Source organism: Chiloscyllium plagiosum, unplaced genomic scaffold (assembly GCF_037043375.1).
Source record: "Chiloscyllium plagiosum isolate Xiang-an unplaced genomic scaffold, Cpla_swu_hap1 HiC_scaffold_19, whole genome shotgun sequence".
Lineage (NCBI taxonomy): Eukaryota > Metazoa > Chordata > Chondrichthyes > Orectolobiformes > Hemiscylliidae > Chiloscyllium > Chiloscyllium plagiosum.
The window spans coordinates 26,599,088-26,615,260 of NW_028270157.1; the positions used below are offsets into that span (position 1 = coordinate 26,599,088).

At 40.1% G+C, this 16,173-nt stretch overlaps 1 protein-coding gene across 8 annotated transcripts in view; it reads left to right on the forward strand.

Annotated features, from left to right (window-relative positions):
- Positions 1 to 16,173, forward strand: part of ppfia2 (PTPRF interacting protein alpha 2) — a 543,269-nt gene that overhangs the window by 187,811 nt on the left and 339,285 nt on the right. For all 8 annotated transcript variants that reach the window (XM_087997151.1, XM_043709676.2, XM_043709677.2 and 5 more), the window contains one exon: positions 15,027 to 15,128. In XM_087997151.1, coding sequence (XP_087853277.1) covers positions 15,027 to 15,128 — 102 coding nt within the window. The remainder of the gene's footprint in view (positions 1 to 15,026; positions 15,129 to 16,173) is intronic.

Consider the following 16,173-nt stretch of genomic DNA (forward strand, 5'->3'; position numbering starts at 1 on the left):
ACTAACTGTGTAAGTCCTGCCCTGGTTAAAAAGGAGATAATAGTGCAGAAAAGGCACTACGGTGTCTCAGTGGTTAGCACTGCTGCCTCACAGCATTAGGGACCCAGGTTTGATTCCAGCCTCAGGCAATTGTCGGTGTGGAATTTGCACATTCTCCCCATGTCTGCGTAGATTTCCTCCAGGTGCTCCGGTTTCCTCCCCACAATCTGCAAATGTCCAGATTAGGTGAATTGGCCATGCTAAATTGCCCAGAGTGTTCAGGGTTGTGTGGGTTAGGTGCATTAGTTAGGGTAAATGTAGAGTGTAGGAGAATGGGTCTGGGTGGGTTGCTCTTTGGAGGGTCGGTGTGGACTTGTTGGGCCAAATGGCCTGCTTCCACACTGTAGGGATTTGATAAAAAGGTTACTTTGACTTTTATATGAAGAAGGCTGCGCATGTTGAGTTTGTATCGAATTGCTTTAGATGAACAGAAAATTATGAAATAGAACAGAACTAAACCATTCGGTGTCTTGAGCCTACTTCTCAATTCAACAAGTTCAGGGTTGATGTTTGCGTTTCAAATTCCACATTCCCAACTACAGTGATATTCTGATTTCTCTGCTTGACAAGAATCTATCCACTCTGTCTTAAAAATATTTAATGTCTTTGCCTGCATAGCCTTCTGAGTGGAACAGGTGGGGTGATAGGTGAGGACAAGTGGAACTCTGTCTTTATTGCATTTGGTGGTGGGGGGAGGGTGGTGGTGGTGGGGGGAGGGTGGTGGTAGTGGGGGAATGGTGGTTTAGAACAGTGGAATGGGGAATGGAGGTGATGTAGTGGATGGTTGTTTGGATGACAGAGGGAGGAAAAGCACGTTGTTCCAAATAGGAGGACATCTGAGATGCTTAAGAGTGGAATGTCTCTTCGTTCAAGCAGATGTGACAGAGACGGAGGAATTGGGAGAACAGGATGGGGTTCTTGTGTCTTTATTGCATTTGAAGGGGGGGTGGTTAGAGCAGTGGAACGGAGAATGGAGATGGTGGACGTCTGTCTGGATGACGTTGGTTGTGTCTTTATTGCATTTGAAGGGGCCTTCTTTTCCATAGCCTTCTGAAGGAGAGTCCTACAGTTGCAGAACCCTCTGCGAGATAAAACAATTTTCCTCATCTCTGTCCTGAAATGTTGTCCTTTGCAAGGCCCCAAATTTGGGAAGTTGATGTGAAATAAAGTGAGGAAAATGCAATAGTGGAAAGAATTATTATGGGTAACGATAAACAGATAAAAACAGGAGGGGACAAAGAATGCAGATCTAAGAACAAATAAGACTAGTGGTTTCAAAAATAATAAAAGGGCAAAACTTAAGGCACTGAATTTGAATGCTTGTATCGTTCAAAACAAAACAAATGAACTAGTACAGATTGAGATAAATATGATTTAGTGGTCATAACTGAGATGTGGCTGCAGGACAACCTAGATTGGGATCTGAATATTGAAGGGTATGTGACACTTAGCGATGTTAGCAAGCTAGGCAAGGATAGAATAGTGGTTCTGTTAATTAAAGATAATATTAACACAATTGAGAGGGATATGAACTAAATTCAGGAAACCAGGATATAGCAGCAATCTGGGTAGAGATAAAGGAATGATAACGGTAGGAGGTTACTTTTGGGAGTTGTGTAAAGCCCACCGAGCACTAACCACATGGTAGGATAGTATTAGTGAAGAAATAATGACAACTTCTCAAAAGGGTGCAGCAATTATCATGAGAGATATTTAATCTACATATAGACTGGAAGAATTAGATAGGGAGAAAGTAGTCTAGATGAAGCATTCATCGAATGTTTTCAGGACAGTTTTTTTTAACAGCATGTTATAGCACCAATCAAAGCAGGCTATACTAAACCTAATTTTGATCAATGAGATGGAATTAGTGAGTTTTGAGAAGATTTGTAGCTCAGGATGAGGTTTTGGATGTAGGGTTGCTCGCTGAGCTGCAAGGTTCATTTCCAGACATTTCGTTACCCTACTAGGTAACATCTTCAGTGGGCCTCAGGTGAAGCAATGCTGAAAATTCCTGCTTTCTATTTATATGTTTGGGTTTCTTTGGGTTGGTGATGTCATTTCCTGTGGTGATGCTATTTCCTGTGGTGAACTCACTTCCTGTTCCTTTTCTCAGGGGCTGGTAGATGGGGTTTAACTCGGATGCTGCCTGGCCTGCTGTGTTTTCCCAGCACCACACATTTTAACTATAGAGTTGGACTGCCATGCTTGGACGTCCTCAAAATCTTTGAGGAGAAAGTGAGATCTGCAGATGCTGGAGATCAGAGCTGAAAATGGGCTTCCTGAAGAAGGGCTTATGCCCGAAACGTCGATTCTCCTGTTCCCTGGATGCTGCCTGACCTGCTGCGCTTTTCCAGCAACACATTTTCAGCTCCGTCCTCAAAATCCCCATGAAATCCCATGGTATGAGGTCAAAGAAGGAAATCTCCAATTGATTTGTGGCTCAGTCATACTACTGACTGAGCTGGTCCAGTAGTTACAATGTAGCAGCTGACTGGGTCTGTAAGTTGGAATGACCCAAGAGGGAAAAATCTATTTGACCTCATCCTCACCAATCTACCTCTTGTAGGTAAATCCATCTATGAAGGTACCAATAGGGGTGACCACTACAAAGTTCTCATGGAAACATAATTCCATATTCACTTCGAGTGTACTCTCCATCATGTTGTATAGCATTGCCATCGTGCTAAATGGAACAAACTTTGAAAAGATCTAGCAGTTAAAACCTATGCCTCCATGAGATGCAGTGGGCCATCAGCAGCAACAGCTGCACAATTGTATTCAACCACAAAATGCACCCTCACGGCCCAGTATATACCCTACTCTAACATTATCGTCAAGCTGGGAGATCAATACTGATTCAATTCAAAGTGTGTTTTTCAATGAACAATAAGGGTAAGCCAGGAACAGCATCAGGCACACCTAACAATAAGATGTCATGCTGGTGACGGTACAAGTCAGGACCATTTACATTGTAAACAGCAGAAAAGCAGCATGCAACAAACAGGGCTGAGCAATTCCACAACCACCAGATCAGATCTAACCTCTGCAATCCTGCCACACCTAGTCATGAATTGCGGTGGACAATTTAACAACTAATAGAAAATGGACACGAGACAACTCTGCCTGTTCTCAATGATGGGGTAGCCCAGCACATCATTGCAAAAGAAAGAGTTGAAGTATTTGCATCCATCTTTCGCCATAAGTACTGAGTGGATGATCCATGTTGACCTCCTCCTGAGATCTTGAGCATTAATTATGCCAGTCATCAATCAAGTCGATTCACTCCGTTTGACATCAAGAAACAGTTGAAGACAATGGATAGTACAAAGGCTATGGACACTAGAAATACTCCTCCAGTAGTAATGGGTTCTGTGGTCCAGAAATCTAACTGTTCCAGTCAGCTACAATATTGGCATCTACCCAGTAATGTGAAAAATTGCCCAGATATGCCCTGTGCATAAAATTCAAGCCAGAATTATCATGTCTTCCCTTAATCACCAGCAAAGTTGTTGAAGAGGTTGTTGTTAGTGATATCAAACAGCACTTGCAAAGAAATAACCAATCACTGATGCTCAGTTTGGGTTCCTCAGGGTCATTTAACTCCTGGCCTGATTACAGCCTTGGTCTAACCATGGACAAAAAAAAAACGCTGGAGGTGAGATGAGAGTGACTACCCTTGACATCATGACAGGGCAATTTTGAACTGAGTATGGCATAAAGGAGCCTTAGAAAACTAGAGGAAATCTCTGCAAGAGTTTCTTAGGATAGGGTCCTAGGTCCAACCACTTTCAGTTGTTGCATCAATGACCTTCCCTCCTTAATAAGGTCAGAAGTAAGGATGTTTGCTGATGATTGCACAATGGTCATCATCTTTTACAATACCTGAGATACTGAAATAATTCGTGCCCAAATGCAGCAAGACCTGGAAATTACCAAGCTTGGGCTGATAAGTAATGTTTGCATCACACAAATGCTAGGCAATGACCATTTCCAAAAAGGGAAAATGTAACTATCAGCCCTAATTTTTAATGGTATTACCATCGGTGAATCCTCCACTATCAACATCTGGGGGTTACCATTGACCAGAAGCTGAACTGAACCAACCATATAAATATTGTGGCTAGAAAAGCAGGTCAGAGCTGGGAATTCTGCAGCAAGTAACTTATCCCTTGTCTCTCCAGTGTCTATCTAATACCTACAAGGCACAAGTCAATAGTGTGTTGGAATACACTGCACTCGCCTCAATGATTGAAGTTATAAAAACGCTTAAGATGGTTGAAAAAGCACCCTGCTGAATTTGCACCTTGTCCACCACTTCAACATCCACTTCTTTCATTATCAATACAATTGACATCAGTGTGTACCAACTACAAAGTGTACTGCAGTAAATCATGAAGGTTCCCTTGACAGCACTTTCTGGACTTACAATCTCTATCACCGAGAAGAACAAAGGCAGCAAAACACCTCCACTTACAATTTCCACTACAGGGAAGTCCTAACAAATGATTGGGAAACAGCATTTAGAAATTTGATTTAATGCACTTAAAAAGCATTTGATGAAGTTCCACATAAAAGGTTACTATCAATTTCTACAGCAACCTTTTGTACCCAGTTATTGTTTTGAAAGGTCCCAAAACAGGCATGACATACATTTTGTATTTTTCAAAAGTCACAGAAAAGAGCATTAACTTTATATTTTAACCAATATATTCTCTATCATTAAACATTCTGATTTTCTTTGATAAACTACAAAGCTAATGCTAAAATAAAAACAGAAATTGCTGGAGAAACTCAGCAGATCTGGCAGCATCTGTGGAGACAAAATGGAGTCAACATTTTGGGTGCAGTGAACCTTGATACTAATATATGCTGAATTTCAGCAATTTTTGAGATTTGAAATTACATTAGTTAGAAACTGGGCTGTGATTGCATGCATTGAGTATCACTTCACACCATTACAGGTAGCAGATGGAAGAAATTTTAAACTTGAAAATGTGATATTTATTCATAATCAGTTTTTTGGAGGTGAAATCTTGGTGTCTTGAACTACTGAGTCACCAATTCTCCCAACAGCTTCTTCCTCAGTAATAGTATTTTCAAAATGTTGTTATAGCACATTGGTTTGTCCCTTTGCATTGTCATTGATTATCCCATTTTTTTATTTTGCGACTAAGAATGTTTATATCTATAGAATAGTATTTGTATGAAATAATTTCACTTGGCCCGAGGAAATGTTCTAAGTGACTTTCGCAATATTTTGTGATAAATCTGACACAATTGCTTACTACAAGAATAACAGGACATCATTAAAACCATGAATTGTTTAACATATTGTCACAGCAGATGTTAACAAATCAGGTATGGCCTATTAATAACAACATTTATTTAATATATAACCACTTTCTCATCATCTGTAATCAAAGTTGCCTCACAGTGCCTGGGGCCTAGGTTCATTTCCAGCCTTGTGTTATAACACGCAGTAAATCCCTCTGCTAATTTAAACCAGCAACACAGAAAAAAATCACCCCGAGTTGTAATCTGTAAAAATTCGAGAGACAAAGAACTATCCTAGAAGTCATGATTTCAAGTAAAAATTAACAACTTTATCCTTTAAATCCAACAGAGAATATCATATCCAACAAATATTTACAATTCCTTTTTCTTAAACCTATCTTTGACCTCCCACTCTAAAATACTGGTCTGATTAAAAAAAATCCCAATTAAGATTTACAAAAAAAAAATCATGTTTCAAAACCAGTCAGCTTTGCCAATCCACCTTTGTAAATTTTCCTCTGTAGATTCTCTCCAGGTTGGCCTTGGTGTTCTGCTGCACAAATTCCCAAAAGACAGGTACCTTTCAGCTAGCAGTCTACATTTGTTGGTCTTTGGCAGTTCTCCCCCTAACTGTTCAAAATGTCTGATTTTATACCCCAAAACATTGATAATTTCATTGGTTTTAATATTATCAAAATACTAAATTCAAATTTGATTGGATGTTGGTATCTTTGGGCATAATTTAAACTGATTGGCCGAATTTGAATTTGATTTTGTTTCATCGCAAACCATCTGCTGCTATTTGTTTCGATCTAGTGTTACATTGTTACCTTGTTCAGGACTCTGTGCTTTGTCAGTCCTTGCTAGCTTTTCAACTCTCTTAAAGTATAGTACACCTCTACACCTTCATAACATCTCCACCCCTTAAGAAAAAATGAGGCATCATACTGAAAAGATGGCTTCATTTTTTTTTCTCTATTCCTTAACCACATATATATAACATTGAACAGATACCAATCTTCTCTATACTTTATCAGTTAAATCCACGATAATGCCTCTGCATAACATTCTTACGTTCCACAACATGTACGATATGTAAATTAAGTCTGTAACATAAGACTCCAATGAAATAGTCTCATATCCTTGTCTTTAAAGCATTCCAAAAATGTAAGAGGATTGTGATCTGCGTACACAACCGTCTCTGACATATTGTTTGTGGCATGCACATTAAACTGTTGTTAGGCCAGTACCAAATTGAATAGTTCTTTTCTGATGATGGAGTATTTCCTCTGGTGGATGTTGAGTTTCTTCGAAAAGTGACCAATTGGCAGTTCAATCCCATCATTGTCTTCCTGTAGCAGTACACTCCAACTCCTATGTCACTAGCATCGATGGCACCTTTAAAAGGTTTTGAAAAGCTTGGTGTAGCTAAAATTGATGCTGTGGTTAACATTGCTTTCAAATGGTTGAATGCCTCTTGGCTTTGTTCTGTCCACCTAAACTTTGTGTTCTTCTTCAGCAAATTGGTTAACGGTGCCACTACACTGCTGAAGTTTGGAACAAACTTCTGATAGAATCCGCTTACTCCCAAGAATCGAAACACCTTTCTTCGAGGTTGGTCATGGAAATTCCTCGATGACCTTTCTCTTTGCGTTCCGTGGGGTCAACCGTCCATGACCGATATTATGTCCCAAGAATGTTACCTGTTTTCGCAAATTCAGTTTTGTTGAAGTTTATTCACAGGTTTATTTCTCATAGTCATTCAAAGAGCTCGGCCATCTGTACATGTGATCTTTCCAGGTCTTACTAAAGATCACTACATTATCCAAATAGACTGCACAGTTTGTTAACCCAGCCACAACTCTGTACATGAGTCTTTGGAACGGGGCAGGTACTTTCTTCATTCCAAAGGGCATCACTTTAAATTGATGTAGCACATTTGGAGTTACAAATGCAGAAATTTCTTATGCCGTCTCTGATAAAGATACCTGCCAGTAACCATGCAGTAATTCCAACTTGGTGATGGAACTGGCTTGTCCAACTTTCTCGATGCACTCCTCCAATCTCAGAATTGGATCTGAGTCTAATTTTGTAACAGCGCTGACCTTCTGATAATCCACGCAAAATTGTTGAGTTGCATCCTGTTTAGGAACTAAGATGAATGGTGAACTCCACTCGCTTTGGCTTGGTTTGATTATATTCTCGTTGAGCATGGCCTCCACCTCCTTCTGGATCTGTCTGGCTTTCAAAGCATCAAACTGATAGGTGTGTTGTTTTAGCGGAGCATATTCCCTACATCTACTTCATGTACAATACCATTAGTCCTACCCATCTGTTTCTTACATATGTCCTCATATTGCAGTAACAAACCTTTCGACTGCGTTCTATGCTCCTAAGACAGATAGTTACTAACCTATCTCACTCCTCAATGACTTCTTCATTTTTTAACATATTTTGAGGTACATCAAAGTCCACACCATCTGGATTTGATTGCTTACCCTGCAGAGCAGTAACTAACACCTGTTTCTCCAGTTCTTTCTCTCAAGTATAATACCATTTCAGCACGTTCACTTGACATAACTAATGCCGTTTTTTTCCTATCTGGCATCTTTACTAGATAATTGACCTGACTCAACTTTTTGTCAATTTGATAGGGACCACTAAACCTGGGTTTGAAGGGATCTCCTATACTGGTAACAGTACTAATATGTCATCGCTTCGAGAAAACGTCTGAGTCTCTGAGCTTTTATCTGCCCTCTGCTTCATTTTATGCTGTGCCCTCTTTAGGTGCTGTTTAGCTAACCCACCTACTTGATTTAATCTCTCCCTCACCTCCGATACATAATCTAAGTGTGAGATCTCTGACATTAGTCCTGTCAATTTTTCTTTAATTAATTTCAAAGGGCCTCTGACTTCATGCCCAAATATTAACTAGAAGGGAGTAAATGGGGTAGGTTCATTTGGGTCAACTCTAATGGCAAACAATACGAATGGGATACCTTTATCCCAGTCATTCGAGTAATTCTGACAGGAAAAAGTGAGTACTACAGATGCTGAAAATCAGAGTCGAGAGTGTGTGCTGGAAAAGCACAGCAGTCAGGCAGCATCTGAGGAGTAGGAGAATCGACATTTCAGGCATAAGCCCTTCATCAGGAAATTCTGACAGTAAGCTCTCAACGTGGTCTTAAAGGTCTGATGTCACCTTTCAGGATGATACACACTGGATTTAAAGTGGTGTATACCTAAACTGTCTATAACGTCCTTAAACAACCTAGCAGTAAAAAGTAACCCTTGGTCAAATTGCATCTTCTGGGTAGGCCATACTGTGTGAAGAAAGCTACTAACTCCTCTACCACCCTTTTTGCCTTGTTACTCCACAATGGAATTGCCTCCGGAAATCTGGTAGACACATCTATTATGGTTAACAAGTACTAGTTCCCACTTTTAGTTCTCTGGAGGGGACCTACACAATCAATTATAACCCATGTGAAAGGTTCTTCAAATGCGGGACTTGGCAACAAAGGTGCTGGTTTTATTACCGCCTGCGGTTTACCTACTATTTGGCATGTATGACACGTATGGCAAAAGTTAGCCACATTCTTGTACATTCCAGGCCAGTAAAAATGTTTTTGTACCTTAGCTTGATCCTTTCGTACCCTAGGTGACCTCCTATAAGTAGTTAATGTGCTACCCGTAACACTTTCTGGTGCTACCGGCAACACAATCTGGTGCACTTCTGCCCATTTCTTCTCTACACTAACCCACCGTGGTCTCCATTTCTGTCTTAGGATTCTATCTTTCAGATAATAATCCTCAGGAATATCCTCTGCCTCTTTTTCGGAGAACACATCCACGTATATATCTTTTATCGTCTTGTCTTTCTGTTGCAAGTGCCTTAGCCTTTCAGGACTAAACACTTCTGTCTGACCCTCTGCCAGTTCAAGGTTTTCCTGCACAACTACATCAAACAGGGTGTCTGCTAACTGAACCTCAACTCTTCATCTTTCTCGTTACTTTTTTCTTCATGCTATGATTTATGATAGTGGGATCTGCTTACTACACAGCCTGGGAAACTATCAGGATATTTCTGTTTTAACTCCTCAGTTTCTTGGTCTTCCTTAAGCTTCTCCAAACAAGAGATGTCACTCCCACTTTGGACCCTGTTAAATCATTTCCAAGAACTGACACTCTGAGAATCATTCCCACTGTAACTTCCCCAGTTTTGAGTAGGCACTCCAACCTGATCCTCTATAGGGAAACACTAATTTTCTGTCCATCTATCCCACAAATTACCACATGCTCAGGTAACAGATCAGAAAGAGTGCAAATTTGCTCATCTCTTACTATTAGCAACTGATTAGATGCTGTATCCCTCAAAATTATAACTTCATGTCCTTCTCCCCCCGTTCTTTCTGAGTAAGCTTTACCCAAAGAGGTGAATTCTTTATTGAGATCAGGTACTGACTCCAAACCAACCCCTGCATAGGCTGTACACTCTCCTGCAGCTCCTTTTTTTGGGGGTTTCACTAATGCCACTGGCTTCGCTTCTTTTACCACACCTTTTCCCAAAGTGCCTTTCTTTAACAACCAGCATTGTGGCTTTATGTGTCCCACCTTCTGGCAGTAAATACACCTTTTCCCAGTGCCCTTCTGAAACCACAGGCACTGTAATTTTCTATATCTCACTCCATTACAGTGAAAATACATGAGGTCTTTCACCTCCTTTCCACCTTTTTGGCTTCTTTAACCTGTAGTAAATTCTTACCAGTGTTCTCTACTCTTTCTTTCATAATGTAGGATCTCTCCTTCTCCCAACTTCTATCCCTCACAGGATGAAATTCTGGCCAGAAGCTTGTCTTATGCACCACATGTATTCATCTGCTAATTTTACTGCTCTTCTTACTTCCTGAACTTTCTGTTCCTCCACATGAATTTTAAAACTCCTCCAGCAGAATACTCTCTCTTAGAGCCTCATAGGTCCTATCTATCTTTAAAGCCCACACTCATCTATCAAAATGACTATGATTAATTCTTTCGAACTCAACATAAGTCCGACCTGGTTCCTTCCTTATGTTTCTAAACCGCTATTATCATTAAGGATCCTTTTGGGAGTGGTGACCATAATATGATAGAATTAAAAATTCAGTTTGGAGGTGAGAAAGTGGAGTCTCACAGTGGTGTTCTGGAACTAAACAGAGAAAATTATATAGGCAAAAGGCCAAATCTGGCCTGACTAGGTTGGGCTAGAAGCCCAAAATATGAGATAGCACATGAGCAGTGGCTGTTGTTTAAGGAGCTACTTAATTCCTCACAACTAAAATATATCCCAGTGAGGAAGAAAGATGGTAAAGGGGGTAAAAAAAACATCCGTTGCTGAACATGGATGTCAAGGACAATATAAAGTTGAAAAGCAAGGTTTATCGTATTGCAAAAGCCAATGGCAGGCTGGAAGATTGGGAAAATATCAAATATAAACAAAGGGGTACTAAAAAATTAATTAAAAAGAGCTAAGGTATATTAAGAAAGAAAACTAGCACAAAATATCAAAAAGGATAACAAAAGCTTCTATAGACATATAAAAAGGAAGAGAGTTGCAAAGGTGAATGTTAGTCTCTTGGAAGATGAAACCCGAGAGTTAATAGCGGAGAACATTGAAATGGCAGAGATACTAAATCAATACTTTCCCTCAGTTTTCACAGTAAAGGACACTAGTACCATGCCTATTATCACGGGAAAGTCAGAGGCAAAAGAAAGGGTAGAACTTAGAACAATCAACATCAATAGGGAAAAGATACTCAGCAAATGATTAGGATTGAGAGCAGAGAAGTTCCCCAGCCTGATGGCCATCCTAGGGTATTAAAGGAAATGGCGGCAGAGATAGTGGCTGGTTACAATATTCCAAAATTCCCTGGATACAGGAAAGGTTCCAGTGGATTGCCAAAATGCTAATGTAATGCTAATGCCCTCATTCAAAAAGGGAGGGAAGCAATATGTGGAAAATTATAGACCAGTTAAATTAACACCTGCTGTTGGGAAGGTGTTAGAATCAATTATCAAGGAAGCAATATCAAGACATATGGAAAGTTAAAACGCTATCCGACAGATTTGGCATGGTTTTATGAAGGGCAAATCATGTTTGACTAACTTGCTGGAGTTCTTTGAAGATGTAACAAGCAAAGTGGATAATGGGAATCCTGTAATTGTAATGTATCTGGACTTCTGGATAAGGTGCCACACAAAGATTAATTTACAAGGTTGGATCATATGGGATTAAGGGTAATTTATTAGTTTGAACAGGTGACTGGCTGATGGACAGAAGACAGAGAGTCGGGATAAATGAGCTTTTTTCTGGATGGCAAGAAATAACTAATGGGGTGCCACAGGGTTCGGTCCTTGGACCCCAGCTATTTACAATCTACATTAACCACTTGGATACAAGGATAGAAGGGTCTCTAGCCAAATCTGCAGATGACACAAAAATAGGCAGGATGGTAAATTGTAATGAGGAAATAAGAACCTTACAAATGAATACAGATAGGTTGGGGAGTAGGCCAAAATGTGAGAGATGGAGTTTAATGTGGATAAGTGTGAGGTCATGCATTTTGGTTGAAATTATGGGAAGGTGACCAGTAATCTAAATGGGAAGAGATTTTGGTATGCTCCAGTGCAGAGGGGTTTGGGTGTCCTCCTTCATGAGTCATAGAAAACTGGCATGCAGGTACAGCAGATAATAAAGAAAGCAAATGGAATGTTGGCTTTTAAATCTAAAGTAATAGAATATAAAGAAAATGAAATATTGTTGCAACTATGCAAGGAATTGGTGAGACCGTGCCTGGTATTGTGCACAGTTTTGGTCTCCTTAGTTGAGGAAAGATGTAGTGGCATTGGATGCAGTTCAGAAGACGTTCACGAGATTGATCCCAGAGATGAGCGGTTTGTCATATGAAGAAAGATTGAACGGTTTAGGCATATACTCTCTGGAGTATATGAGGGGAGATCAAATTGAGTTATTCAAGATGATAAAAGGTATGGATAAAGTGGATGTGGAGTGGATGCTTCCTCTTGTGGGGCATTCTAGGATTTGATGTCATAATCTTAGGCTAAGGAGTAACAAATTTAAAACAGAGTTGAGAAATTACTTCTCCCAAAGGGTTGTGAATCTGTGGAATTCACTAGTCCAAAGTGCGGTAAATGCTGAGACAGTGAGTAAATTTAAGGAGGAGTTAGACAGTTTTTAAATTGATAATGGGTTGAAAGGATATAGGGAGAAAGCAGGAAAATGGGGGTGAGGAGCATAACAGCTATGATCGAATGGCAGAGCATAGTCGATGGGCTGAATGACCTAATTCTGCCCTATATCTTATGAAGTTATGAACTTTATGAACTAATTTCTTTCTTGCTTGAGTCCCTAATTTCCTTTTTAATGCATTCCTCAACATTACTATTATGATTTGAGGATCTATATCCAACCCCCATCAGAAATATTGGCTGCATAGTGGTCCTAAGCTCTCCTCACACTTCACCAGAGGTAGTATCCTTCCTCACTATTGTCTTAAAGTTCCTAAACCAGCAATGCTACCCCACCTTATTTTCCTTTCTGTCTGGCTCTCCCAATAACTGAATACCCTTCAATATTCAGTTCCCATTCCTGTAACCCTGCAGCCACATCTCCATATTCCCAACTATATCTCACCTGATATATCTAATTGGATGACTGACTTTAACAAAATTAACTGCTTGCAGTGTTATAAAAGCTGAAATTTGCAAGCTTGTAGTTAGCTACAGTGAAAATCTAGCAGTGTCAGGATTGGTTCTTTCAGCTTGAAGTCATTAGTTTTGAAGATAATTGCAAATTTGTGTGATGATCTTCAAATAGCTTGGAATCAATTAAGCTAAAACACAACTTCCTGCCTGTCAGATTTCCTTTCAGCATGAGAGCTGCAGTAGCTTGGACCTCTGAGGAAGGGAGGAAACATGATCCATCCTAGCAGCCACATGAATAGGGGCAAGAACAGCAAATGAAACAGTAACATTTGAAGTAACAGTCTGCTTTCTCCATATCCACTTGCAGTTACAAAGGACTTAGCTACAGCATAGGGTCTACTGGCTAATGGTGAGCTTGGTCAATATTTCAAACCTCAGAAGGCTCAAGCTTTTGTGACAGTAATGACATAGTTCTGTTCGCCGAGCTGGAAGTTTTTGTTGCAAACGTTTCGTTCCCTGTCTAGGTGACGTCCTCAGTGCTTGGGAGCCTGCTGTGAAGCGCTTCTGTGGTGTTTCCTCCGGCATTTATAGTGGCCTGTCCCTGCCGCTTCCGGTTGTCAGTTTCAGCTGTCTGCTGTAGTGGCCGGTATATTGGGTCCAGGTCGATGTGTTTGTTGATGGAGTTTGTGGATGAGTGCCATGTTTCTAGGAATTCCCTGGCTGTTCTTTGTTTGGCTTGCCCTATAATGGTAGTGTTGTCCCAGTCAAATTCATGTTGCTTGTCATCTGCGTGTGTGGCTACTAGGGATACTTGGTCGGATACTTGGTAGTGTTGATGAGCAGAGGGATCTTGGTGTCCATGTACACAGATCTCTGAAAGTTGCCACCCAGGTAAATAGTGCGGTGAAGAAGGCATATGGCGTACTGGCTTTTATTGGTCGAGGAATTGAGTTCCGGAGCCCTGAGGTCATGTTGCAGTTGTATAAGACTCTGGTGCGGCCGCATCTGGAGTATTGTGTGCAGTTTTGGTCGCCATACTATAGGAAGGATGTGGAGGCACTGGAACGGGTGCAGAGGAGGTTTACCAGGATGTTGCCTGGTATGGTAGGAAGATCGTATGAGGAAAGGCTGAGGCACTTGGGGCTGTTTTCATTGGAGAAAAGAAGGTTTAGGGGTGACTTGATAGAGGTGTACAAGATGATTAGGGGTTTAGATAGGGTTGACCATGAGAATCTTTTTCCACGTATGGAGTCAGCTATTACGAGGGGGCATAGCTTTAAATTAAGGGGGGGTAGGTATAGGACAGATGTTAGGGGTAGGTTCTTTACTCAGCGAGTTGTGAGTTCATGGAATGCCCTGCTAGTAGCAGTGGTGGACTCTCTCTCTTTATGGGCATTTAAACGGGCATTGGATAGGCATATGGAGGATAGTGGGCTAGTGTAGGTTAGGTGGGCTTGGATCAGCGCAACATCGAGGGCCAAAGGGCCTGTCCTGCGCTGTATTTTTTCTATGTTCTATATTCATATTTTATTTGATGTCAAGCTCAGTCTGCCTTTTACAAATCAGTACAAATTAGTCAGGTGATAAAATTGTGACAGGGTAAAATAAATGCTGAAAGGCTGTTTCCCTGGTGGAAGAGTTTCGAAGTTGGGACAAATTCTCTGGATAAGAACATGATCATTTCAGACTGAAATGTCTTCACTAAAAGGGCTGTGAGACTTTGAAATTCTCTTCCCCAGAAAGTTGTTATGTTCAAGGATGATGTCAGAAGATTTTTGTACTATGTTTAGATTTGGGAATTGGATTGAAGATCAACTATGAGCCTATTAAATAGCTCAAGGTGTGGTATAGCGTGTCCCTGCTCCTGGTTCTCATTGTCTTGCTGTTCATGTGGAAGTATCATACAATTTAAGTCATATCTCCTGTAATTCATTCAAACATTCAACCTCTGAATAAATTTGCATTGAACTAAGCTATGTGTTATATTTTAATGTATTTCTTAACAGGAATTTGCTGCACTTACAAAGGAATTAAACACTTGTAGAGAACAACTGCTGGAAAAAGAAGAGGAAATTTCTGAACTTAAAGCTGAGAGGAACAATACACGAGTAAGTTGTCAAAATGTGTGGCCTAGAAATTGCTGTTGCTGCATATTTAGGGGAATCAGATAGTCAACAGTTTCAGGAAAATTTATTCACAGATTTTTAATTGATGGCAAAAATTTCCTATAGTATGCCAGTGTATCGACCAATAAAAAGGGAGTTCATTAAATTCACTGTGAACTTCAGTTAAGATCCAAGGAAAACCCACTTTGTTGTACTATAAAATGTTGCAGAACTGGCTGATAGTGAGAGAGAAAGAGCAGTGTTTTTCTGAGCAAAAGTTCAAGAACAGGAGATATGAAATTTCAGACCTTGAGGGCGACCTCTTCAGCTCTCTCCTGCTTAGACTGAGGCATCAAACATGATAACATAGTTGAAAGCAGCAACACAATTAAGTCTTGGATATGACTGAATCGTGTGCATGGACATTTCAGTGTGTAACTCACCAGGTTCCAGTTACATCCATTATAAATTTGAAGGTGAACCTCACTTAAATTTGGCTGGTAAGCAGGATGTACCAAAATGCTATAATTTTGTTTTCCATAGCTATTGTTGGACATAAGTTCCTACCTCTGTAAAAGTGCTTTGACTGTCTACTCTACATAAATGCTTGTAGATTGAGCTTTCAAAAAATAAAAAAAACCTTAATAAGCTACAAAGGATGATCTAAATAAACAGAAGGGTCAGTCAACTGAAAATATTTTACAACCATTCCTATTACAACCTCTTCCAAACACTTTTGATGTTTCTCTGTGCCTTTGGTTTCATTATGGAGCCTGGTTAAGTATTACACTGTTTATGCACAGCCCATAGGTACTTGATAGTATTAGATAACATTGTCCTACATATGTTGTAGACCCGTGAACCTTATGATGTCCATTTGGGATAGTCCTTTTTCATTAAGTGTCCATTATTACCTTAATACTAACACATTAATATGCATATATTATATTACCAACATTGCTGTTTCTATCACTTACTTGCCACATAAACCAACATCTGGTCCTAAGAGTCAGCTTGGATGTTCCATGCACCTTTAATGAATTATCCA